At 32.9% G+C, this 27,576-nt stretch overlaps 3 protein-coding genes and 1 long non-coding RNA gene across 5 annotated transcripts; 2 read left to right on the top strand and 2 right to left on the bottom strand.

Moving 5' to 3' along the window:
- Positions 1 to 982: 982 nt before the first annotated feature.
- On the bottom strand, positions 983 to 3,007 carry LOC114732370 (uncharacterized). The gene is made up of 4 exons (XM_028919658.1): positions 2,498 to 3,007; positions 1,398 to 1,562; positions 1,203 to 1,295; positions 983 to 1,114 (listed from the first exon to the last, which is right to left on the bottom strand). The coding sequence occupies exons 1-4, from the start codon at positions 2,882 to 2,884 to the stop codon at positions 995 to 997; spliced, it is 765 nt and encodes a 254-aa protein (XP_028775491.1). The 5' UTR covers positions 2,885 to 3,007; the 3' UTR covers positions 983 to 994.
- Positions 3,008 to 7,529: 4,522 nt separating this feature from the next.
- Positions 7,530 to 9,774, top strand: LOC114732361 (uncharacterized). The gene is made up of 3 exons (XR_003738978.1): positions 7,530 to 7,769; positions 8,706 to 8,800; positions 9,492 to 9,774. It is a non-coding gene; the product is annotated as an uncharacterized LOC114732361 (long non-coding RNA).
- A 371-nt stretch (positions 9,775 to 10,145) lies between these two features.
- On the bottom strand, positions 10,146 to 16,878 carry LOC114732362 (uncharacterized). Of its 2 annotated transcripts, none has more exons than XM_028919650.1 (5): positions 16,420 to 16,878; positions 13,017 to 13,126; positions 12,561 to 12,932; positions 11,601 to 12,231; positions 10,146 to 10,668 (listed from the first exon to the last, which is right to left on the bottom strand). In XM_028919650.1, exons 1-5 carry the CDS (start codon positions 16,664 to 16,666, stop codon positions 10,580 to 10,582), a joined length of 1,449 nt encoding a protein of 482 aa, XP_028775483.1. In that variant the 5' UTR covers positions 16,667 to 16,878; the 3' UTR covers positions 10,146 to 10,579. The 2 variants fall into 2 exon arrangements, with proteins under 2 accessions (XP_028775483.1, XP_028775484.1); XM_028919651.1 differs by lacking the exon at positions 16,420 to 16,878 and adding an exon at positions 13,857 to 14,214.
- Positions 16,879 to 25,666: 8,788 nt separating this feature from the next.
- On the top strand, positions 25,667 to 26,518 carry LOC114732369 (uncharacterized). The gene has a single exon (XM_028919657.1). It carries the CDS (start codon positions 25,743 to 25,745, stop codon positions 26,184 to 26,186), a length of 444 nt encoding a protein of 147 aa, XP_028775490.1. The 5' UTR covers positions 25,667 to 25,742; the 3' UTR covers positions 26,187 to 26,518.
- Positions 26,519 to 27,576: the final 1,058 nt, after the last annotated feature.

Genomic DNA, 27,576 nt, shown 5'->3' on the forward strand with positions numbered 1-27,576 from the left:
TGTGAAACGGCAAGGGGGAAGTGGAAGAGAGATAAGAGAAAAGGAGAGGAAACAGAGAGAAAGGAGAGAGGGGAGGCCGGGAAATAAGAATTCTTATTCAATCAAATCAAAAGCTGAATACAACTGAGAACCCTAACTCTATTTATAGAGCTATAAAAAAAGATAACTAAGATAATTATAAGATAACCTAGATATACTATTATACTGAGATAATGCAGAATACTCAAAGATAAACAACCCAATAAATCCTAATTCTAGTGGATAAACATTAAAAAATAATGTGTTGAATCAGCAAAACAATTTTGCTAGATGTTACTTTCAAATTGAAAAATGCAGCTCTGGGCCGCCACACAAATTAGTAGAAATTCAACTCCTTTGCTCATAACATGGCTAGGTCAATTGCACGTTGTGATTGGTGTAAACAAAGACACTCCTCTTAGAAACTATGGCTCTGAAGCAAGGTAACAAGAGACCCCACGCTGGTGGAGGCATTGAGGCAAGAGAACTTCATCCAAATGCTCGCTTGGCAATGGGTTTGGTGCCATTCAAATGGAAGAAAGGTGCGTAGCTCAGGTGCCTTGCACAGACTAGGTTAATTTTCTATTAATACATAACCTAAAAAAACCCATCCTGAATAGTCAAAACTATCAGGTTTAGTATTTTAAAACAAGACCAGCATTTTCTGACTCACGTCGTTAATATTGCATTGTTTTATCTGATTAGCATACATGAAAAGTTAATTCATATGTCAAAGGTTATCACAATAGTTCGTACATTAGATATTGTCCACTGACACAGCATATTTTCATACTTTATTCCAATCTCATTTCCTTTCTTCACTCAGGCAAGAATTCCTCTAGCACCGCCTGCCTCAAGGTGCTAACATCGTCTATCACCTTTTGAATGTGGCTATCTTGGTTGTAATAAAGACTAAATTATGTGTAAATGCATAAATATGTGCTCTTAATTTAATCTCAGCTCGTCAAAAATAAACTCACCTGCCAATAAAAGCCCTTGACATTCCTTGTGGTAGCCCTCGGGAAATAAACCTGCTAACAGTTGGCCTGGCATTAATTGCTAGGAATTTTACCATCTGAGCTGAGCTAACCAAACCCTGGAAATATAATTTCAGTCAGTAAAGTGATACATCACTAAAAGCCTAAAAGCCTAAAAGCTGCCTGCAGCCCTGAAAACAAGTCTACCATTTCATAAGCTTGGCGTAACCCAGCAGGCAAATCCATCATTGTTTTTTGCCACTCATTTAACACCGCATCCACAAATTTACGGTCAAATAACTGTGACAAGGACACAAAGAGCTTCATTTGTATATGAAATTGTGAAAGAAAGCAAAATAAAGCATATATTATCCAAAAAGATTATTTAGTGAGATTTCTAACCTCTTCAAGGAGTATACGTCTCCTAAACAAGCCACCCTCATCTCCATCATCACCCTCATCAAAGTCATCAAAGTAATCATCATCATCACCACCATCGTCACCTCCATCACCACCACCATGATTGATTTTCTTTCCAATATCTCCTCCTCCTCCCCCAACATCAAGCTGCAAAGTTTAAATAATAGTTCAAACAAGAGAGGGGTTACATTATCAACAACAGTGGATTTATAATTGATTAAACTTAATGTTTATGTCATAGACGTTATAAATTATAATCACAATCATTACTAAGCTGTAGGCAAAGCTTAAACATGCTACTTGATCCAAAGTAATCATATTCTCGAGAAGAAGCAAATCCAAAGAATTAAAAAGATATATATTACGCATCACAAGTGCTGCATTTGGCTTATTTTTTAGTACTCTACCCTATGAACAACTTGATACATCATTCATTCTAACGTAAAGGTCAATGACTCAGCACAATAGCCTTGTAAACCCCACACACACACACACACACACACAGAGCAATTAATCAGACTTCCTGAAAAATGCATTGCCCCGAAGGTATATATTTTATCGAGAAATTTTTTTTTTTTTTAAAAAAAAGGTTAACTTGAATAATCACACCTATTCAAAAATTAAGATGATAACCAGAACTAGTCCCTAAATTGGAGATTTAAGTATCGCATACATGGTCGGCAAGCAACCATAACTTATTTAACCTTCGTTGTCAGCAGTGTAGAAATGTAATAAGGGACACTAGTTAGCAGTTGAACGCAAGTATTGCTTCGTTTCAGCATTCAATTTCTATTTGTATCTACGATGTTCACCGTCGCTGCTCTTCCCCCCAACCCCCCCCCCCAAAAAAAAAAACCCCACAAAGAAAAGGGGAGGCACCCTAAGAAACAAAAATATTTTTGCCACTGTCAGACGGTCAAGGTGTGCAAAGGCATGGTCCTCATTCTACTGACCATTGTATAGAGCAGAAACAGCTAATTGACCATTCATTCTTCCACTCCCTTACATTCTCATAAAAATTGTCAAAAAAATAACCACAGGGTATTAACCCGAAGTCTTCAACTCAACGTTTGGACACTAACCTGAGGACTAGACTTGGTTTGCTTCTGCGACAAATCGAGTTTGGATTTTTCTAATGTCACGGCACCAAGCGAACTGTATTTTCCCTTCATTACGGGACCCAAATTCATTGAAGAGGATGAAGGCAGCGAAGAATCGGAAGTACCGGGAGCATCTGGCAAGCTAAAGCAACGTTCCAATAAAGCCGCCGAACCATTCTCCACCTCAGAGGTAGCCGAGGCTTTGACCACCAAAAATCGTCGCCTAAGCTTGAAGCCGGCGGGCTTTATAACTAGCTGGAGAGAACCGTGTTTCGGGGTCGGCAACGAGGGATTCGGCGGCAAGGCCTTTGTGGCGGCGTGAGAGTTCATGGGCATGATTTGAGCCGTTTGGAACACCGCAAGTGACATTTGGGAGGGCTTATCCGTTTGGATTGACGGAAAATTGGAGTAGGATTTTCTCAGAAAATTTTCATCGGCGAAGAGGCCTTGATGGAATCGAGTTATCCCTCTCTAAAGACGAAGAATTTAGAGAGAGAAATCCAAAGAGAAGGAAAGAGTGTTGGGTGAGAGGGATTTTGATGGAGTGGAAGACAGCCGACTAGGCGACAACCCAATCCGAAAGCCTTTCCCGTATGGAGTAACCAGGCGAGTTGACTCGGCCGACCTAAAACCTGAGGACTCGGTTAGCCTCGTCGAAATCGTACCGGAGGTTAATGAATTGAAATGAACAGAAAAAATATATAAATTTTAATGAAAAAAGCAAAATACTTACTGTAAAATGTTAATGATAGCTTAGCAGCTTGCAATAATAAAATTTTAAAGTAAAAAATGACAACTCCTTAATTTGTTATTGAGGCTTTTTGATAGTTTTTTTTTCATAGAACTCTATTACAATTCTCCCATTTTAATTTGTTGAGTTAAAGAATTACATTTTGACCAAAGAAGTTAAAGAATTACATAACTTGATTTATTTTAAGTAAAAAAACTTTTAAAAAAAATAAGAACTGACGTAGTATTTTAAATAAAAAAGAGTTTAAGTAGAGAAGCTTAATTTCTTGTTGTCTTATTTACTGATTTATTGATTATTTAAATAAATTAGTTAAAATCATTAATTTTATTAATTAGTGACTCCAATGCATGATTTCTTGGATGGGATCGACCGAGCCAATCATCGACAAATGAATCTTTCAATCCATTCTTATGAGCTAAATCATTCTGGAAAATTGAGTCATCATGATTGGTGAACCAGTTTAAACTGACTAATTGAATCAAGACTCGAAATTAGTTTTTCAAAAGTGATTTTTATGATATACTACTAAGGGTCTGTTTGGGTATCCCAAAACCGTGGTTTCAGAAGCACTTTTCCGCAAAATGAGATAATCTCCTCTACATATTTACTTCGTAATCCGTAAAAGCACTTCTGAAACTATGGTTTGGTTTCTATCCAAACACACCTTAAAACGTGAATATGTGGCGCGAAAAAAAAAATTTCAAGTGATTCTAATAGTTGTCAAACTCCCCCTATCATGAACCATAGCAATTTTACAACAGTATATGCCCTCATAGATTCTATTACCTCCTGGTTCTTATTGGTCCTAAATATAAGACCTTAATCCACTTTATCTCTCATGTTTATTTATATTTTAAATGTCAAGAGAGCTTATCCGCATGCAATCTGAAGTTTCTATAGGCAATATAAAATTTAGTCTAATTAGGACTGTTCATGGGATAGATCAGAATTGAGACAGTTTCATCCCGATAAACAGTAACCGGATAACTTTTTTGTCCCTTGTCCTGGTCAGGACAGGGTCGGGACGTTTCGATTTATTTATTTTTATTTTTTTGAGTTGTTGGGTGCAATAAAATTTGATTTTTTTTTTCTAATTGCAGTTTTTTGGGTTTAGCTCTTGTAAAAGTATCTTTTTGTTTTCTATTTTATTTCTTTGGACACCATTAAACAAAAGCCCAAAATATTACATATAATAGTCATTAAAAACTCTAATAAAAGCTTTGAACACAATAAAAACTTGTTGAAAATTTTAATAATCAATAGTCTCAAATCATCAACAAATATAGAAGTTCTAAATAAATGGGTCCATAGTTCCATACAATAGTTTCAGATCTTAAAAAAAAAATTAAAAAAATGATATTATATAAACGAAGAATTACAATGAGGTCCCAAGTAAGGAAAATAATTGAAAAACAAGTCCCAGAGGTTGTCATTCTTACTATAGGACATGTCATTATAGGCTGTTGAGGTTATTATTGGGATTTTTTAGTAATTATTTCTCTTATGTGGAACTTGATTGTAATTCCCCCTTATATAAATATGATAAAAATTTAAAAAAAATAAAAGGGACTGGGACGGGACGACCCCCTCCCATGTCCTATCCCATTCCATCCCATCTCAATCTGTCCTGTTTCGAAAAATTTCGGAACAGGCCCGTCCCATCCCAGTAAGGCCAGGACCAGAACAGGCTGATGGGGACAAGCTGGTGTTGAACACTCCTAAGTCTAATTGTTATATCTCATATTCCTAATTTAATGAAAAATTAGTTAATGATAAGATGGCACATTACCTTTTAATTTAATTAGTTATGATAAAATTATGATGTAAAACTTTACATGCACAAATATTCCCTTTGTACTTTTATTCCTTTCTTCTGCTTGCTTCTTCTTCAATGGTGTTCTTTTTTGGCTTTAACTAAGCTTTATTCAATTATGTTCTCTATATTGTTCCTATTTATTTTCATTTCACTAGAAACTGTTAAATTATCTTGTAATGACGTTCTATAATAGCTAGTTTATTGGGAGAATTACAATGAGGTCCTAATAGAGAAAAATACTAAGAAGTCCCAGTAACAACCTAAACAGCTTATAATGACAGTTTCAAAATAGAAAATGACAACTTTTAGGATTTGTTATAATAATTTTTTTTTAACATCATTATAATTCTCCCTAGTTTACTTACTAGGACCTAACACCAAAAAACCCTGTCAAATCCTAGTGTTCCTAGCTAGGTCATTCTAAGGTTGGTTGATGGATCAATCTGATTTGGCCAGTGCCCCGCTAATAGCAGATGATAAATTATAAAGGACAAGGAAAGTCATATTGTGTGTGTGTTTTTTCCCTCATTACAAGTATCCTCTTAATGAAAATAATCTTGTTCGAAGTACTATTAGGTATTAAATGTAGGTACCTTTACTAACAGGAATTCGAATATTAGTTCATTATATTATGATAGATTAATTCTTTCCGCTAGACCTAACTCTATTGACAGAAAATCATATTGTTAGCTAGTTAATTAATAAAAGTATATCTGTATGAAATTTTAAGTTATTTAGACAATATATAGATTTGATGAGGATGATTTATGAATTATGAATATTTTATTAAAATTTTCATGTTTGGTATTCGTATTGATTTATTATAGCATAGTATTAAATCCAACTCGGACAATGAATCAAACCAATGAACCAATTAATCTCTTAATCAATCTAGTCAAGAGTTTTATACGGATTGATTGGATTATATAAATATATATATATATATATATATTTTCCTTATTGAGCCTAAAACTACATTGTTTTTAGTTTAAAAGGAAAAAAATTATAGTCTATCATATTTATACTTTTATTACTTCATTTGTAGTTTGTACTACTCCTCCAGTCCTAAATATAAGGCCCTTATATAGGGCTTTATATTTAGGACCGAAGGAGTATATGAATATTTTATTTACTTGTAAATTAATATCCATTTTTATTTAGAAATTTTAATTATGATCGATTTGATTCTGATTTGAACCACTGTCTCTGCTTATTCATTTACCAATCTATTCAATACCTTGATTTATGATTTGATTAATTTTAATTTTTATGTATTCTTATATATACATATATATGATGATTATTTGACTATGTTTGATTTAAGTAGAGTTGGGCCTACTTAGAATTTGGAAGTAGTTCTCTTAAACACATGTTTTTGCATTTAGTGCTTGTTTAAAATGATAAATAAGTTTTTAAAAACGACTTTTCAATGAGAATTTTATCTCAAACTTACGTGAATATGCATGTTTAAGGTGGGAAAGAAGCTTCCCAGCTACGTACGAATATGATCACACGTGATATCTTCTCATGGCATGCATGCTCAATTCCTGGAAGAAACCCAAATCACTTCAATAACTTCGAACTGTCTTTCAAGAAAGCTTTACGTACCATGTATGTTTCATGAAGCTTGAAACACCCAACAGTAATGGAAAAGAATCACTTCCTTTTGGCCCCAAAGCCATCCCTTTCATCTCCTTCAACCTCCGCTTTCTTCTTCGCCTGAAGCCCTCGTCAATCAATTTGCAGTATGATCATTATAAATACTCCCGTCTTCTTCCTCAACACTCAAAATCTCTGCACCCTCAAAGAAGCTCGACAATAATATTATAATTGCAATTAATCTATGGATATGAGTGGTGATCGTCTTCGCGTTGTCGTCAATGGTGTTCAAAGAACCAGAACTTTCCACTATTTCTGGTGCCAAACTTGCCAGCGCGCTGTCAGAATCCCCTCCTCTGCAAACCCTAATTTCTCTTTCTGCCCCTTTTGCTCCCGTCAATTACACCTCGAACTCGATATCACGAGGCCCAGGCTTCTCATGAATAATCCTCCTAATTTACAGCCTTCACCTGCTGCTCAATTGATCAACGGATTGGCTTTCATTCTGGATCCATCCATGAGAGAGAGAAACACTCGATTCGATCGAACAATTCGATGGACTGAAGAAACCGAAGAAGGACCGAATTCTCAGACCTGGATGACTCTCCGATTCGTGAGACCAACTCGTCCACAACTACACCTTCCCGGAGCCACCGAAGAAAACAGGCCGCCTCCGGCAGCAGACTCCGCCATCGAAGGGTTGCCGACGGTGAAAGTGACGGAAACACAATTGGCGACCGATCCGAATTGCGCGATTTGCAAAGACGAGTTTCAGATTGATATGGAAGTGAAGGAGTTACCGTGCAAGCATTTCTATCATTCGGATTGTATTACTCCTTGGCTTCGCATTCACAATACGTGCCCTATCTGCCGCCATGAGCTGCGAAGTGCTTCATCTTCTTCTTCATATTCAAATTTCCGTCGAGATTTCTCACATTTCGACTATCGATATGGATTTAGGTTTGAAGATGCTGCAGAAGGTTTGAATTGGATTTGGAGCCAGCTTGTTTCGTTCCGACCTGTGCGTGCAATTGTAGAATGGGCTGAGAGATTTTTGTTTGATTTCCCGGAAAATCATGATCGAGGAGGTAAGCTTCTGTTATAAACCCTTTGAAGCACCAAATACGCCAACATATCAGTGATACTGAACTTTTATTCTACTGAACTTTTATAATTCATTTACCACTTGTTTTGATGGAACTAAAAAAAATTTTAAATTTCACCAAATTTTTTTTTTTAATTTTATTAATTCTATTCTGAAATTTAATAACTTTTCAACTTTACTCACATTTAATATATACAAATTTTAATGAAAGAACAATTTTATATATCAATACATGAAATGCAAAATAATATATTTAAATGAAAATTTTGATGATGTAATTTATAAATAGAATGTAAAAATTCTCTCTCTAACATATAAATAGGATCATAAAAGTATATTGTTTTGCCAAAAAAATAATTAATAATATAGTGATATTAATTCTTAATAATGTGCATAGTGCTTTGGACTATTGGTGTCTGTGAAAGACACAAATATGTTTTCCAACTAAAAAATCTTGCAAGTGATAAAGTTAAGAAATTTCTATAAAAATGTGTAATTATTTGCAATCACGTATTGTCAAAACATATTAAAATGTTTTTACCGAACCTGATTTGAAATTTATTAATTTCAAACTTCTTTTTGTAGGATTCTCCCGTGAACAAATGCATAAATATAAAAGTTGATAAATATAGAAAAAAACAAATATGAAAAATAAAAATCATTCCCACTGAGTTTTCAATATTTTGAACACACTTTTTAGAGATGAATAGATAGGTAGGTATGTGAATAGGGGCATTTTGGGTAATTAACATTTTTCTGAAATGTCACTAAATGACCAAAGTTTACAATTGATAATTTCATAATTTCAGGGTACTAAAGTGTGATTTTATATCTACATTTAGTCCCAGAAATGTGTTAAAGCAATGGGTTGGTAGGCTTTAGAAAGAGCTTAACAAAAAGGTTTGTGAGAATTATGCAGGTGGCCCGTGGTGGCGCTCATTGTTCATGTTATAGTCTGATATCATCTGATCTCATGCGTTAAACTTGTTTCATTCATATGGCTGCAACAAGAAGGTAACATTCTCCTATTTATACACTACATAGAATGGTTTCAGCATTTCTTCAACTAACCAAACCTACTAGGCTGCTACTGTAGTTCAATATCGTGGGAAGCCCAATTTCCCAAAAACAAAAAGAGAGGAAAAGTCTGCATTTCTTATACCTTGTTTTAGCTTTTGTGTCAAGTTTCTTTCCTTAGAAGATAATGGGAAAGAGGATTTGGAACAGTCCGCCTGCTGAGGTGTTGGCTATTCTACAGGAAGATTTGTTGGGCCTGGGTAGCTATCGTAGAGTGTTGATCTAGCTGGGGTTTATCCCCCTGTGTTCCCCCAAAAAAAAAGGTAATGGACTAAATTGGAGAAACATAGAAAAATTAAATAAGCTAAGTTTCGTCTAAGTCCATCTTTTCTCTAGCTGGAGGCTCTCCTGTCTCGCTCCTCCAATTTCTTTTTCACCGACGCCAAAGCTTATACATGTGAAAATAGGACCCGATTGTGGTCCTGCAATTATGCAATTTCTCTAGTTTGTTTTGTGTGTGATCAAACGTTACATAGTAAAAAAGTAGATTTATGCGCTCATGTAATAGCATAGTAGTAGAGGTAAAAAAGCCCGCACAATTATGGAACTGCATTACTCCAAAAGATTTGGTTCATTCCCCTCATCTCTCTCTAACTTATGAGTTATGACGTGACGTTATGTGTTGAAGTTGAAGCAGCAGTTGAGGCAGTACGCAATCTTAGATTGGAGGAATGCAAGATGCAGATTGTATAGTTTCGCAAGAAATTGAAGAAGCAAAACACAGGGAATACAAATTTCAAGGCCACTAAAGCTTAGGCATAACACATAATATTATAACAGTTGCTGCATGCCGTACATAATTGTATACACACCATACACAGTCCACAGCATACACACACAACATATTTACTGTACTGTACTTCTGCTTTTCTTCTTTTCCCATTTTACTATCTACTACAAGATATATACAAGATTTTATTGTTGTTTCATCTCACTTCATAAAATCCTTCGACAATTTTCATTTTGCCAAATTTTTAATTATTCATTTTCCTTTTGGATAAATTAGTCTGTACCACAAAAATACTAAATATGTTTTTAGAAATATGTTGACGTTGATCAACAAAGAAACAATTTGGGATTGGCTTGAAAAATTGTTTTCATACTTCTCATATATTTATATTGTACATCGCAAAATTACGTCCAAGCCCTGAGTTTCAGCGTGTCTTGAAATTATAGATCTAGTATGTCTTGTGGATAGAAAGAAGGGAGAAGTATAGTGCGATGAACACGACTTTTTTCTGGATATTTGCTGGAGAAGTTTTGACAGTTAAACAGTAGAGTCTGATGCGCAAAGAACCCATAATACTTGGCATATCATACACTTGAATGGATACAAAAGACGGTTCTTCTCGCATCTGGAAGCCACTCTTTGCTCTTAATGAGTGGTGCTGTTAGTTTTGATTTACAAAAAAAACAAGCAATAAAACCTTATGAAGAAACATATAAGCACATCACTTCTTTTGAGACCCACTCTGACATGGTTATATATTTCCCCATACTGACTTAGTTTACTTACCTTTTATAGATGAAATCTACCATCTACCATTCTCTCTATGTGATAACTAAACGGGAGGCCTGCCAACTTTTTGGCTTTGACCCTTTTTATCCGCTTCTGATTTAAAAGGAGCTTTCAAAGCGCCATTACGCTGTTGTCTCCCTGCCGGGATTTGCAGATCCTTCATTTGGCAATTTCTCCATATCTTTTACACTCTGATATCATGGAGAAAGACAAAAGAGACAGTACACAGATAGCATGTAAAATACCAAGATCAAGATTTCCCCAAGAGAATCACCACACGCTGATGCTGCACCAAAGAGAGAAAGAACAGTGTGCTTATGTACTGAGAGAATATAGAAATCAAAGTTTTAAGATAACAAAGCAATACGGCCTGAATAATATGATTTTACTCCGGCAAGAGAGAGAGAGAGAGAGAGAGAGAGATGATTTTATTCATGAACAGACGAATTTCATAATACTATTAATGTTTTTAACCATTACCAATTAGTCCTGACCCTCATCAGCAACTTCACAGGCACCAAATGCAATAAAGAAAATAGGCGAGAGAAAATGTGCAACATTTTTTTTAATACCCTTTTTTAAAATAGGGGCAAATGTAAAACAATTTATCAATTCAATACATTTCTTGATATGTAAAGAGACTTATATAGAGGAACAGAGTGGTAATCAATGTAACATGTAAGATGCCTCTACTTTAATGTTTGATGCAAGCTTTTTGTCTAAGGGGGGCTTCTTGAATCCTTTTTAATTAACATCTGCATTATACCAATTAAAAATCACTTATAATTGTCCTTAGGGGACAAATCAATTTAGCATCTAGAGACTCCTTTTATATTCTTCTACACTATTACCCAGTGACGAAGCAAATCTTGATTTAAGTTGCCTAGTTGGTAGAACGAAAGCGCATCAGAAGGAGAAGCAACGTTCCATCATAAACAATGTAACCCTCAAAAACAAAAATGTCTCCCCCATCTCGGATATGCAAATAAATGACTATGCGTATACAATAATGTCACTACTGATGAAGTAAAGAAAAATTAGTAATCACTCTGACGTGATGTTCAGCCGCGGGGATAGCAGCTAGAGACTAACAAATAGTAAAGTATTTATAAGAATCTTTAAAATGTCGGAAGCATCAGGTAAATCTGATCATTAGTGCCGATTGGAGCAAAGCATAAAAAGTGATAGGAAATATCCTACTAGAGAATATGAACTTACATGAAGATAAGGAAGCAAGTGACCGATTTATTGGCTCCACAGCTTTTTCTTTGCCGAGGCCAGGTCTGGAGCCATGGGTTATAGGTGCCTGATCTGGGGATATCCCAGACGTAGGGTTCACAAAATCTGAGGGAGGAGGAGCAGCAGATTTAAAGGATGGGTTAGAATAAGATTTTGGGGATGATCTCGGAGGATATGAGAAGCCACTGTATGGACAAGGATCAGGTGGATGCCCCGTCTCAATAGAAGGCGCAGGTGATGACGCTTGACAGTCAAAACATGGGGATCGGTTAGCAGAAGTTGGGGATACTGGTAAGTGAGAAGGAGAATGATATGGTGAAATTGAAGGTTCAGCAGCATCAACGGGCTGTGGGGATGGAGCAGGGGCGGAAGATGGTGCCTCTCCATGAAACATGCCCTTAAAATAAGATGATAATCTGACTTCTTTGACTTTGCCAAAGTTTGAGTTCCCACGGCCAAGATTTTTCTCGGTGAAGCCTGATATTATTCTAGCCAATTCAAGGTATCTCTGAGGTGGAATTACTCCAAACGTTGACGTGACTGAAACCTGCACTGTCACTGGGGGAGCTACTGTTGAGCCAATTTCATTTGATAATTGAACGTAAACATTCTGCATGAAAAAGTAGAAACAGGATCAAAGACAGGCAACTCATAATATAAGCATTCCTTGTCTTCAACAAAAAATATTTTATATTATAAATTCTTCTCAATAACTAATCTCCCAGTCTATGTTTTCTACATTAATTTAGAGTTTTGCCTCGTCCTTAAATGAATATTTCAATATATATTGCATATCAACAAATATCCAACAATAAAAAGGCTATAGTGGTACAACCCACTGATAATCATAAGGAAATCAGAAATCTATATGCACTTTCAAAACCAAATTGCATTTCCTACTACCCAAAATAAAGAATGAAATGGATAGTAAGACTATACCTCATCGGATCTTAGATCCAAGTCCAATCTCAGCTCATTCTTGAAGTCATCAAAACCATCCAGTATTTCATTTATTGAACTATTGAGAGTAAAATTAAACAGAATCTCAGGCATCTGAATAATAGGACCCAGCTGCACAGGTATTACAGATATGCCTCCAGGTACTGTTGCAATCTCAAACATAGACGCATTCCCAAATATTGATGTTGTCAAAGTTAGATTAGATTGTTTGAGGAACAGTTCAACCAATGATGACCTCAGCAGACTCAAGTACACTGAGTTTATTGGAACATTCAGTGGCTTAGAGAGAACACCAAACGTTACATTTGCGAAGTTAGGTGTACCACTTTTGTGTATGGATAAAATAGCTACCTGTTAGGAGCAAGAAGCCTAAAAGTCATTTTCTGTATTTGAACCAAGACTGAAAAAAATGAGAGGAGAAGCTTGAGGACAAACCTCTGTATTTGGGACACCTATTTCACTGTATATATCATATTCTAGTCTTTTAATGTACGGAATCAGCTGTGAAACTGGCTTTTCCAGTTTGAAGGATGCTTGAACAGTAGCTGAAATCCACAAAAGAAAAGCATTAAGAAACTTATAAAAAAAGTATAATTAGAAAATGATAAAGGAGAGGTCTTAGGAAAGAGTTGGAGAAAAGAGTTAAAAGTGTTTTGGCAAACCACATCATTGCACAGCATAAAATACATGAACAAAAAAGGACTTTGCTTTCACCATTACATGATTGCCTTAGAAGGGTTTATTCCTGTTGGAGATAGTAACACACCCAACCCATCAGAGGATTGGCCCATAAATTATTTTACTTCCGACTTCAACAACCTGGTTTTAAAATCTCGGGCAAGTGGGAATAGTCTTTTGTATATAAACAAAGAATACACGGGAACAGTAGTATTTGAGGATCCCCGTATAACAGTTCCAATAGTCACCACCCCAAAAATGCACAGTAATTCAAAAGCCATCCTTATTGAACAAACACCACGAAGCTATTTTACAACAGTGAGCAGCTAAGTACAAAATATTCAAATTCATTAAATTAATTATTGATGAGTGAAGCTGTCCAGCCTCTATACTGATCGGCAGCATTATGCCCTCATTATTTTGTCAGGCTAAATAGACAAATACTTAGGCAACAGACCTGCCCAGCGTAGCCAAGGATCTAGGAGAATCTAATCTAGGTTTAATCCTCTAAAATCAGAACAGAGAGGTGCGACTGAGTCCTAGGCTAAATAGGAATAATTAAAGGAATTAAAAATAAGATAAATAAAAAGGGCTTACGTGAGAGAAAAGTCCCTGCCATGTTCAGCGACTTTCAACCACAAGTGATAACTCATTTAAATCAGTAACTATTAACAGATTCAGCATAAAATTATATACTAATTATAAAAAACTGCTCAGATGGTCATCTGAAAAGTAAAAAGACAAAGTTATTCAAGCTTCTGGAACATGGTAAAAAATGAAAGCCACGTCATGACTGAAAAGGCCACAGCAAGACCGTTCAAATGACAATGAATGCCTAAGATTCATGTCAAAAAGGGTAGAAGCAAAAATAATAGCAAAAAAAATGTCAGTCTGGCAAGATCAAGAAGTTATACTCTGCAAAACTTTATCATATTCTTATCTGAACTGCAGAATTAAATCTCAAAAACATAGAAATTTACAATAGACTTGAGTTGTGCGTTATTGCAGAGATAAGCTGCAGCATTCATCAGCATCACAGGTATAATCATTTATTCATGTTTCATGAGTGTTGATAATAAGTGCAGTAGGATCTCCGACAGCTCCTTTCCTTCTTTAGTTATCAGCAGTAGTCAACTCTTTATTGCTATCAATTCTCCGTTGTTTCCTTTTCTAATTTGTCATCGATTGTATGTATTTCCTTCCTTTTCTCTGTTGCGAGATTCTCAGGAACTCCATAGCATTTCCTCTGCCTTGAATTTTGAATATATGTACTCGTTTCATTTGGATAAACACAGAGCCTCAAACCATTAATTATATTGAAATATTTTGAAATAAGCATTAACCACCAGTCCAATTAGTCCTCACAGGCCTCAGAACAAAGGCAACTACAGAGACTAATTAGCATTATTCAATGGCAACACAATAAACATAGGGACCCCTCATCATTAGCAACTCTTAGCATATGGTGTTGTACTCGACCTCCTCTATATGTCTTTGAAATTTTTAAGTTAGATTTTTCTTCATTATGTCGTACATGCTCTTTCTCTCCAGTTTTGATATGTGTAAGAGCTAGGTATGTCGTGTCAGAACCGATTAGCATAATTTAGAAAAGTTTATTTCTTTCTTTCAACCAAAAAAAAAGAAAAAAAGAAAAACTGGATATCAGAAGACCAAGATTGGAATCAATTTCAGTCTAAATGATATCATATTTCTTTTTCAGCTTTAAATCTCAGGAAACTTCATGGTTGAAAAGATGACTTGAAAAATGGGAGGTTCTTGTGTATAATACAGGTTTCATGGAGTGAAACTCATTTAGTTGCGTCACTAGTAAATTGATATCCGTCACTGATCTCACTCAAATCTTCTTATGCTGTCATGGGTCACCTGAACAACAACCATTAAATTGAATCATATTCTTAATTTGTTCCAAGCAAGGAAATCGAATGGATTTTTAAGTTATGGCTTCCATTGCAAACAATAGATTCAAAATAACTTCATTCAATATAGACTACATTTATATCTGATCAAACAAAATAGAAGAATGACTATGTAATTTTCTATCTTACTTCCAAAACTGAATTTCAGAAAACTAATTCCTGTCCAAAGAGAGAAATAGTAACCCTTTGTTTTCACTTTTCAATCCTTTTCCCCCTTTCTTGTCATCTAAGCGCGCTTGTGTCAGTCATCTTGACATGTGTAAAGGGCCAAACTTATATGTCCTCCTAAAATCTCTCTAGATCACGACTGCCAAAAAAGACCTTCTACAGAGCAGGAGATCCACAATTTTCTCTTCCTAGATTTAGTCTCCTATTTTTGGTATGGGTGGCGCAAATAAGTCTATCAGCACTTCCTAAGGTGCAATTGATAAGTTGACTATTAACGATAAAATCGCAAGTTTTATCTTGAATATATATTTTTTAAATTTACTTATAGACTATAGTTAATGTGTGCTTCCATATATAGCCTTTTTAACTAGATATAAATTAAATCAAAGAACAGAAAACAACATGCTTAGTTTTAAGGATAATTTTAAAGACATACGAAGTTTCAGGACATATGTTTGGTGATCCATATACATATCACAGTCAGGAAGCTATCAGTTGTCTAATCTGCAGGAGCAGCATAAACAAGACGTCTAACACAGACATAAGATAGTACTGTCACTCCGATTAGCATGTGTCATCGTATAGATCATGTTGAAAGAACTCATCCCCAAAATCTAACAAGGGAACATTTTGAATTTACTCATTTACGTATCCAAAGTTATAGAGAAATATGATCATAGAATAATCTGGCTAACAACTGCACCCCGACCTCTCAAAGCAGAAGGATTCCTCGATCGAAAGAAAGAAGTAAAAGTTAACAGCACTTGGTTCATAGCATCACAGACAAAATCTGAGATCGATCGACAACTACAGACCCGAGATCACCAATAACACCCTCAGGATGTTATCAAGCGCATCAGGACCAAGAAAGAAAATAACCAAATAGACCACAATTAGAATAATTAGAAGATTAGAATCAGTCAATCAAAATGTGAAATTAGAAATTCACATTTACTAGATTCACCAAATCATGCCAATTTGTTCACAACATGGTAAGGGGAAATAAAAAAAAAAAAAACCTAGCCATTAAAGAGGGAAGGAAAGGGAAAACTCACCACTTTGCTTAATTGCATCACTGGCATCATACCGAGTCTTTATCGCGAACCTAGGGTACACCCAGAAAACCCCAGAAACCAAAGCAGACAGACTCAAGATCAAAACGAAGAGGCACTTGAAACTGAACTCATTTGCAAATCTTTGAAGAACCACCGAACATCCCCGGCAGAGGAGTCCCGACGAAGCTGGATCCTCAGGGTCATGGCTCTGCCGTTGCTGCAGATTTTGCTGTTGAATTTTGCCCATTCGCAAAGCATCTGGAATACCCAAAACCTTCACAAACTCTCTCTCTCTAACCAGAGGTGGCAGGACGCAGTGTGTCCCTCAACAACAAGGAGAAGAAGGGTCTCGACAAGTGTACATGAGACAAGTGTTGATGGTGGCAAGCCTATTCAATTAACATTTAACAACTAGAGAGAGACCCGTTGTCCCACCTTTCTCTCTCTAAAAAGGTTCACTATCCACTACACTCATACACAAAGTACAATCTCTCTCTCTCTCTATAGATTTTCTTCTATTTTATGCAGTCGATGCTTTTTAGGCTACCGAACGTTGAGGAGAAGCAAAGGCGAGGGAGAAAAGGACAGCGTGTTGGGACATAAAGTGGAGAAAGCTGTATCAGCCATATTATCGCCTATGCCAAGAAAAATAGTTGGAATAAATAAATATAATACTCTTTCAGTTTTTAAAATAAAACATATTTAACTAATTTGATTAGATTATATAAGTTAGTTAATTATAAGAAATATAACATATTTTTTCTAAAACACCATAATCATTTTTTTAATATCCTCTCTCTCTTCTACTTAATTATTGTTGAGGGGGTATCTATAGGAATAATTTAGAAAAAACTGATAAATATAAGAAATAGCTCTTATATTTAGAATTTAAAATCAACTCAACAATTATGTCCTATATTAAGGATCGGAGGAATATATAACACTGATGAGAAATAACAGTTTTTTATCAACACCAATTACTCAAATGATGAAATGTCCTACTCATCTATAATTTTACACACTTTCCACTAATGTGAAAAATTGTATCACCCCTAGTAAAGATGGGAAACTGGTATTATGCTTGATTATTTACAAATTGTAAATAATATTGCTTAGGTACAATTTTTATATAATAAATGATAAAAAGCTAAAATGTTCCTATTTTAAAAAGTTTTTTTTCAAAGGATGTGAATTAAGTAAGTGAAATTTTTCTTTCTTTGATTTCGTGCATAGTCAAAGATAAATTATGCCTAATTAAGGAGAGTTGTCCTCATTGAAGATAAATTGCATTTGGGTTCTTAAAGTATCACTAATAAATATTGGGTTTAATAGAAAAAACTAGTCACTTACAATTTATCGTACAAAGATTTGAATTTTTACTAGAAAAATACTTATATTTAATGTCTAATAATACTTCAAATAGGATTGTTTCCAATAAAAAGGTAATTGTGTCCAAAAAAAAAATTTCAGGTATCCTTACTAAAAGTATAGGAAAAGATGATTTAGGTAAAATTGTGGTTGGGAATGGGATAAACATTGATAGGATTCCTTAACAAGTCAATCATAACATTGTTTAAAGCTTGTAATTGCATGGCACTTTTGTGCTTCGTAAGCTAAGGGATTGACCAATGCGCGCCACACGCGTGGACCATGAATTGCCGGGGCGAATATATGTACTTATAAACGGGGTTACGCGTTTGGGAAGCATAATAATGAAATAGAATAATATGAAATGAAATTATAGGAGAATATTGAAAAGTAATTCTACCGACGTGATTGCCACGCTGGACGAAATAAAATAATACGTAGTTATTATCAATCAATCATCAATTGTCACTTATAAATCAGTTCATACATTCCTCTCATGAGAAATCCCTTGTTATGTGCAATTAATAAGAATGTTTTGGAAAAAAAATAAATTTTAAAAATAAAATGATTTTTATATTTATAACTAATTTTTATATTTATGACTGAAAATAATATCAGCTTAATTATGAGTAATTATTTTAAAAAATATTTTTCACGTCTGTATGAATTTTAACTTGGGATTTTGTATTTAAGCTATTATAACTCTTTCCCCTCATAGCGCTTTCTTCTGGTTTTAATATCCAAATTTCATACAAAATAGTTTTTTTTTAAGAACTATTTCTAATTAACTTGATAATATAGAATGAATATTAAATAGATGAATTCAAAAAGAATTTGATTTATAACTTGCTCTTTCATGCCATGTTCCTTTAACCTCATTCTTCAATTTTAGCTCAAAACATAAAATACACTATAGGTGAAAGGAAAAAGTGATTTTTTAAATGTAAAATGTCAAATATGTTCTTAAATAAAAATAATTATTATATAATAAATACAATAATGTAATAATATTTTATGAGAAAAATTGGTCAAAGCTCTCTAATTTAAAAATTAATTGTGCAAATGTGCCTATTTTTAATGAGTGTAATTTTTTTGAGATGTGTGCAACCTAACTTAAATTTTATGCAACATGAAAGTCATTTACTTATAGATAAAATTATGTTTTACAGAATTAAAAAAAATTATACTTGCTAAAAATAAGTTGTGCTCACTTGTGTGAATTCTTAAACACCTTTGCATATTTAATTTTTTAATCAAGAACTTTTAATCAAGAATTTTTATTTATTTATACATTCATGTGATGAAAAGGAACTAGCTTTCCCAAGTGGAACCCAACAAGGCCTATGGGTATAATGAGTTGCAAGCAACATCAAATTCAAAAGCACACCAATGGAATGATCCTTTTGATTCCACTAGGCCTAGTTCTAATGGCTAGAGAGGTCCCCCAATCTTTGTATACAATTTTTGGGAAAAAAAATTATTATAACCATATAATTAAATAATAATACTTTTTTTAGAGTTAATATAATTTTTTGTCGTTTAAATTTATTTTCTTTTTTATTTTGATTCCTCAAGTCAAAACACTGATCTCTATAATTTGATAAAAATATAGATCATTTGCTTTTTGAAAGATCAAAACTTATTATTTCAAACTTGAAAAACCAAATATAATATTAACCAATTTTTTTAATATTTGAGATCTGAACCATGAACTTTCTCATTAAAAAATGATCAAGTTGAATCATTAAAAAAAAAAAAAAAAAAAAAGGGATGACTTATTAATTATGGGATGAAGTTGTGATGTCGGTGTAAAGATTAGGCAGCGAATATTATCAGATTGGCCAACGCTTTCCACTTCAACGTCACTGTGCGAGTTTGAATGTCCATTCTCCGTTGTCCATTACTCGTGGTGCCTTCTCGCGACAGATCACCCTAACGATTTTTTTTATTTATAAATTATAAATTTTTATTTAATTACAGGAAAATAGTTTCTTTTGAAACACACCGACATCACAAATCACGCTTAGTTTTTTTTTTTTTTGGGTTTTATTTTCAAGACTCAACAGTATCCTCCTTTGACAACAAATTTATTTTTGCTTACTTTTGAGAGTATCTTTCTAACACGTGACACATCATCTTTAAGGTTTTTTTTTTCTTCTAATTTTTAGAAATATTTATATTCCACAATAAAGTAATATAATAAAAATCAATTTAAGTTGATTTTTTAGTTTTAATTTAGGGTAAAGTGTTTCATATGCAATTTCACCCTTAACTTTTCTTTTTCTTTTTTTACAATTTTACCCTCAATTATTGAGTGCGGGGTAAAATTGTATTACTAAAAAAATAAGAGGTAAAATTAGACATGGAAAATAAAATTATGAGTAAAATTTCACATTTACTTTTTAATTTGGGGTTAAGGTACAATTTTGCTTCTGATCTTTAGGTGCGATTTTGACACTAAAAAGCAAAATTATACCTCAAAAATAAGATTGTGGGTTAACATTACATCTTAACCCTTTAATTTATCTAATAATTATACTTCAACGTTTTAATTGATTTCAATTTCAAGTTTTGCAAGTTCATTTTTTTGGTACCCTTTCTTCCCTTTCTTGGAGAGGTAGTTGAGGACTTTTTTTTTTTTGGGGTTTAATTGAACATTCAACAAACTCTTAGCTTAATCTGCGTAGGGTTGCTTGTAAGAATTTATTTGGAATGTAATACCGAACAGGAAATAAAATAAAAAGATTGATAAGTTAAAGAATACAAAAAGGGTTATCTACTTCTTTATTTTAAGAATATCAAAATTAAATATTATTACATAATGGATGCAACCACTTAATTGACATTATATAAATATAATAAAAAAATTACATTTGTGTCCTTCACACTAAAGGGTACCTGAAATGACCTCAAAATTAATTATCACTTTCATTTGGTAAATTTATTTAATATTATGAAAACTTCACTTGTTGTGGCTTTTGATGAAATCAACAAGCTAGATCATGTTTGTAGCATAACTTTGTCAGAATTTTTATAGTATATATTATTAATTCTAATTCACATCCTTTAACATCTCCAAGAGGCTATTTCAAAAAAAAAAAATTATAATTTTAGAAATCAGTTACTTGTTTGGATTAGCTTGTTGATACTTTTCACATATAGGTGCATCTATTAATCAACAGTAAAAGAATTCCATATGGCGTGTCTTTTGGGTAAAACAAGCAAGATGAGTGAATAACTTGAAAAAACTTGCAAAATCATACTGTCCACTAATTTAAAGATTGTAGCAAAAAAAAAAAAGAGGGAAAATATTGGGATAATGTGGAATCTTGCAAATGGAAGCAAAAGTCAGAAATGGAATTGGATATAGTAGGTAAGAATCACGAAAAAGGAATAATTATTAAAATTTTGAGATAATGATGGGTAGGTACCCCATTTCTGTGAAATCAGTTAAAGCAGCATCTATTGTAATCCTATTCATGGCTTGGCACAACCAATTTGCAATTGCTTGTTATCTTCTATTTTCTAAATTAGCTCACTTGCCTAACAATATAAAATAGAGTACTACATCATTGAATTTTTTTAAAAATATGCAAATTACACACTGCGTTATAAAAAGGTAATTTTTCAGTTTGGCTTTTGCAAAGCCCAGTGAGCCGTTTGGATTTTTTTAAGAAAAATACAATTTTACAAATACCTATAATTTTTTTTTCAATTTTTAATTTAGTACCTATATGGTTTCTAAAATAAATTCTTTGATTTTGCTCTGTTAGTTCCGTTATTCTGTTACTTCTTGTATGAGGAGTTAATAATTCTAACAGGACTAGGTTACAGGGATAAATATCACTAATAAAGTTCTCTTTAGGCCTGGAGGTATATCCTGACCCTGATGAGCTCCCGGGATCTAACTCATCTAAACTTTTATTTACCAAAAAAAAATATCACTAATAAAGCGAAGTTAAATGATTTAATGAAGAGAAAAAAGTATTAGTACCGAGTTTAAGATTAAAAGAAGATATAGGTACCTACAAAATAATTTTTCATTTTCTGAAGCACAGATCATAGTTTTTATAATTATATTACACGAAACTCTCCTAAATTTTGAATTATCTGCACAGATATAAGAATTTAAGAGTATCCATGGCAAGGTTTCAAAATGATGTTGAAAGTTGAAACAAGTTTTTATTAACTTTCTTTGTATAAACTATCCAGATATAAAATATTTATATTAACATCACCGATGAATCTTAATCCAATTGATGTCATTAGTCAAAAATTTATGAATGCTTATGCAAGTAAATTTTTATTTCAAGTTTTGTTTTGATTCTAATGCACTCCATATCGCTTTGAAATAAGAATGCACGCGCACATACATATACACATCAAAAAGGATATAGGAGTTGGCCAAAATGTTGACAATGAAACTAAAAGAATCAATGCATTATGATATTTGATTCTTATTACGGGCCATGTTCTACAGTGTTTTTGTGCTTCTAACTATAAGTTATGGTATCTAAAGCATTACAAAAAAATTTCACTGCCCCCCCCCCATGTGTCCTTGTGTTAGGATTCGTTAGTGTGGGATTTTAAGATCATAATACAAGAGACCTCAGTTGACTCACAAGATTGATGCTAGATATTATCTCTTTGACTTTTTCGAATTTTAATATAAGAGCTAGATAAAATAATTTAGAAGCATTAAGGATTTTTTTTCTTTGCATATGCATCCGGTATCCTGGCCAAACTCCTCAAGGAATTACAAATCATATTAATCTGGATCAGGCCATGATAGGACCTATATGGGTGGCGACCCTACCACCTACACTATTGTATTTTCAAAAGATCGAACCTGTGAACTTTGGTTAAGCTGGAACAATTCTTACCAGTTGATCCAGGTGCTCAGTGATGGATTAAGAAAATTGGTTAAGTTAGTTAATTATAACAAATATGTAATGACTTTTATAAATTACTCTTTTTAATCATGTATATTAAAACTACTATTTGATGGAAACACATTACAATTAATAGAAATATTTTTTCAAAAAGTTATAAATTTGAAGACAAAGTAAATTGATGTTTTATATTTAGAACCAAATTCAACTTTTCAACTAGCTTTTAAGGTGAGGAGGTAGTGATTAGCATCTTATTATCTCCACTATGGATCCTTTCCTAAGATGTTATGAGGCAGTGAAGTGTGTTTTTTGTTTTGATATTGTAGGGGTTCTCATAGCCTTTTTTTATTAAAAAAAATAAAATATACTCAAATGTATAAACATATCCATGCATATATAAATACATATAACATAGATACGCATGCGTTTGTGTGGGTAATAACCATTGAAAATGTGGAATTGTAGCCTATAATGCCTAAATGCCCATCTTTTTCTAATTTTTTGCACTGTTTTTTTTTTTTGGAAGCCACTGCTTATAGTGCCTATCCACGCATATCCAACTACGTCTTTGAATTTAATAGAACGCACTATTATTCTCTTTCTTAAGAAACACTCCAATTAAATATTTTTTTTTTCAATCACGAAAATCATATAAACCTCTCCTAAGTTAAGATGTGACTGTCTTAGTTTTTAATAAAATACATTTTTAAAAGAATTATTTTGATATTATTTTTTCCTTGAAATTAAGGCTTTTTATATTTATTCCAAATTTCACTGGTTTTACGCCGAATTTTATTTAATAAAAACAAATAGTTTCTGAGTGGAAAAATTTTAAATTTTGACTTGCACCAAAACATAGAATTCTTGATCTTTGCCACCAAAAGATTTCCTCTCGATCCCAAAAGCCTCAAAGGCCCTTTTGGGCTGGCCATTACATGCTGGGCCGAAGCTTGTTTGTCTGTTATTGTTCTGTTGAAAATGTTTTTGAATTTCAAGTATCTTAAGCGATAACTAAAAAAATAAAAAGGAAGCGAAAAATGTTATAAACCATTTGTTTCTTATTTGTTTTTGCAATTATATGTGCATTATTCTTCTATAAAATAACTCATCAGCAATAATGCAGTATTTTATTAAATCAAATACTTTATTATTCAAAAGTCACATTAGAATATTAGAATATTAGAATACTAATAAATATCAAAGATAGATAAATAACTTATAAATATTAAAAAAATTAGCTAAGTTGGTTATTTTGTAACAAGTGTATGTTGTCTTTTCTAAACTCCCATTTCTAATCATGCATATTGTAATTATCTCTTAGTTGAAAACCCCCTTAATATGTACAATAAATTTAGATACTTCGGGGGAAAATTGTATATGGGGGAGAAAGTAAATTAGAGTATTATATTTAAGATTAAGTTTAACATTTCAACTAGTTTTTATATTAATAATAACCGGTAGTAGTATTAGAAGATGACTCATGTAAATTGTTTTTCGTGGAGATTTAAAAGTCCTCACCCAATATTTAAGTGAAATTAAGAAATTCACTATTCATTTCACTTTTTTTTTTTAATTTTTACAAAAATTCTTTAAAAAAATCTTATTAGTTATAATTCAAATATTTTGAAAAAAAGAGTAATAACTCAAATACTTGTGACAAAAATCACAAAACCAAATATATGGTTAATTTTTACGGCTAATTATTCCAATAATAACACCACCTGTCAGTCTTAGATGAGATTCTGAGTATTTTGTATTTAATTGTATTGTATAAAGAAAAACACATAGTGAGACAGCAAGAGTTATCCATTTGGCCAAGCAAAACACAACGGTCATTAGTCAAGTAGTTGTGGCGAACGAATTTGAAAGGTACAATTTTGTTTGCAAAACCTAAGGAGCAAGAAATTGATGAGAATGTGAATAGCAAAACCTCTTGCACTTTCACCATAAGACACAAGGAAGTTCACAAATTCACTCATCTCATGTATTGGATTGGTTGCTTGTGAGTACCAAAATTTCAAAGAAATGGACCCCACTTTTCCACTATGATTGAGATTCCCTATCTAAGTCTAATGGTCTATGATTTTTAGACATCACAAAGCTACCCCTTTTACCTTATCTCCTCCTTGTACAATCAATATTTTATACAAACAAATTTTTTCCCTCCCAGCCCCAGAAGAAATAGATGCACCAACGGCTCTTTGTCCCCATCCCACCTTTCCTTTCAATGATTTTAATTTTTTTAATTATTATATACTGCATCCAGTTTTTAATATAAAAACTAATTGATTAATTTGAATATATTAAAAAAATTAATTAAATTAATTATTTATAATAAATATGTATTGTTTTTACTAAGATACTCTTATTAATCATATGTATTAGTTAAAACTACTATTTAATAAAAAATTTTATGTAACTGCTATAAGGACTACTTAAAAAATTGATAAATATGAGAAATAAGGTGAATTGAAATCTTAAGTTTAATACTAAATTAAATATCAAACTATCTCTTATATTAAAGAACGAATGTAGTATATTAGTAGTTATATTCAAAGTATAATTATCCAAGCAAATAATAAAAAGTGTTAAAAATGAGCTAATATTCCTAATAATTTTTATAGTATCTAAGTCACAGTTCAGATAAAATTCAATTTTTGACTTGGAATCACATATCATGAAGCCAGGCCACAATCCCCATTAACTCATGGACGCAACAAAGAAAAAGAAATAAAAAAAATATTTCATATGTTGCATTTCCATAAAATGAAAATTCTCTATTTTTTGTCATAAACTAAAATTAAAATTAAAAAACCCACATTAATTTATAATTTATACTTTGTAGATCTGGTCTAATAGTCCAACATATATTTATCTCCATTCACCTTAACTGTACTCCATAAAACGTCAAAAAACTAAAAAAAAAAAAAAAAAGAACCTCAGCCTTTATATGATTAATTCCTCACCCACTTTTGCTTCCACTAAACCCACTCAGATCTTCTTCTCCAATTCTCAAGAACACACAAACACGCAGAAAAAGCAAGAGAGAGATTAAGAAGAAACATGGAAGCTCTTCTCTCCCAATTCACCTTCCTCTCAGACCAAGCTTTAGAAGACAAGAACTTTGATCCATCCACCATAGAAGACCTAATGAAGCTCTTTGAGATTGAGTCGTACAAGGCCTGGGCAGCCATGGAGCTTGAGCAAGAGAAAGAGGAAGAAGAAGCAGAGGATGCTCTGCAGAAAGCTGAGGACTATCTCGACTCAGTGATGGAATCTGCCATGGATGAGTTCAGAAGCTTTGAACTTGAGCTTGAGAGGATGGAAAAATCTGAACTTGATAGCCTTGTTCAGACTGCTGAGAGTGCTAGAAAAATGGGTAGGTTAATGGAAAAAGCTGCTTCTGTTGCTTCCAAAAGGTATATTGAAGCTGCTCTGAGTTCTGCTACTTCTTCCATGAAATCGGCTTGGAAAGGACTTTCTTCTGGCAAGGTTCATCCTTCTTAGCCTGAAAATGTGCTGATCAAATGTGTAACCACAATAAATTATTGATTTATTTTCAGATTTTATATGCATAATCTAGAAATGTACCCAAGTTGAAGAAGAACAAATGAAAATTTGAAGAACTAGTGTTCACGAAGCAGGAAAATTCATTTGTTTTGGGCAGATCTGATATAAAGTCCTGGTATTGAACTGATTAAAGATCATTCTGATTTGATTCTGGGTAGATCTGATATATACCAAGGCTTTTAGGATTTCAGGAAGCTTACTTTTGAACATTCCCTACTGATCTGATTGAACTATTGAACTGATGAAAAAGCATGTTTAATTTACTCTTTCTTCTTTTGATTTGCCAAATGGGTGCCTTCCTTGTTCTCTGTTTTTTGTTTCAGATGAACATAATGCCTTCTTTCTTGACTAAAATTAAAAGTAAAGTGGAATTTCGATCTGAAAGATTATTGTTTAATTTTCAAATTATTTGATTGTAGTTACTTGATTGTAATTATGCGGCCTGTTTGGTAGCATAAAAGCTGGGCAAGGTAAAGGCATATTACAAGGGAACTAATAAACTTCTTTTGGGTACTACATGGAAGCCTCTTTCCATGGATCAATCCATTGATTAAAAGCCTATTTGGTAGGATAAAAGCAAACATTGTTTTTGGAAAAGCCAAGAATTCGATTGGGCGTAGGAAAAGTCTTTCCATCGATCAATCCCCCTGGGGTTACGATATATCTCTCTCCTAGTGTGCAGGGCAATGTGGTCTCATGTTACCTTTGTTTACTTTTAAGATCACATTTCAATGTTGAAATATAATAAATACTATATCTAGTTTTTAATATAAGACATTATTTGATTTTTATTTTGATTTTAAATATAATACCCCAATCTATTTTATTTCTTATATTTATATATATTTTTTAAGATAGTTATTCTAATAATAGTAGTTTTAATCAATACACTTGATTAGTAAGGATATTTTAGAAAATATAACATCTATTTATTACAAATAACTAACTTAATTTATTTCTTTAATCTCATTAAATTAGTCAACTAGTTTTTATAATTAGGACCGGAAGTAGTGTATAGGGATAATACCATCTAAATTTTACTTGATTTTGGTAAATTTCGGTAGTTTTTGATATCAAATTTTAAACTAGAATCAAAATGATGTCAAATTAGTACCATCTAGATTTAACTTGATTTTGGTGAATTTGAAATCAGTATTTTTTGCTTTGTCTATGAACATTAGTTACTAAATATAATTTCAAATTTTAAGGGGAAAAATACTAGTTTCAAATTTTAGAACTATAATAAAAATGATGTCAAATTTTAAGAATTAAAAATTATACTGTGCCTATATTTATGTACTCCTTCCATCTCTTATTAGAAGATTCA

Source organism: Neltuma alba, unplaced genomic scaffold (assembly GCF_004799145.2).
Source record: "Neltuma alba isolate B1F8T4 unplaced genomic scaffold, ASM479914v2 tig00012908_pilon, whole genome shotgun sequence".
Classification (NCBI taxonomy): Eukaryota; Viridiplantae; Streptophyta; class Magnoliopsida; order Fabales; family Fabaceae; genus Neltuma; species Neltuma alba.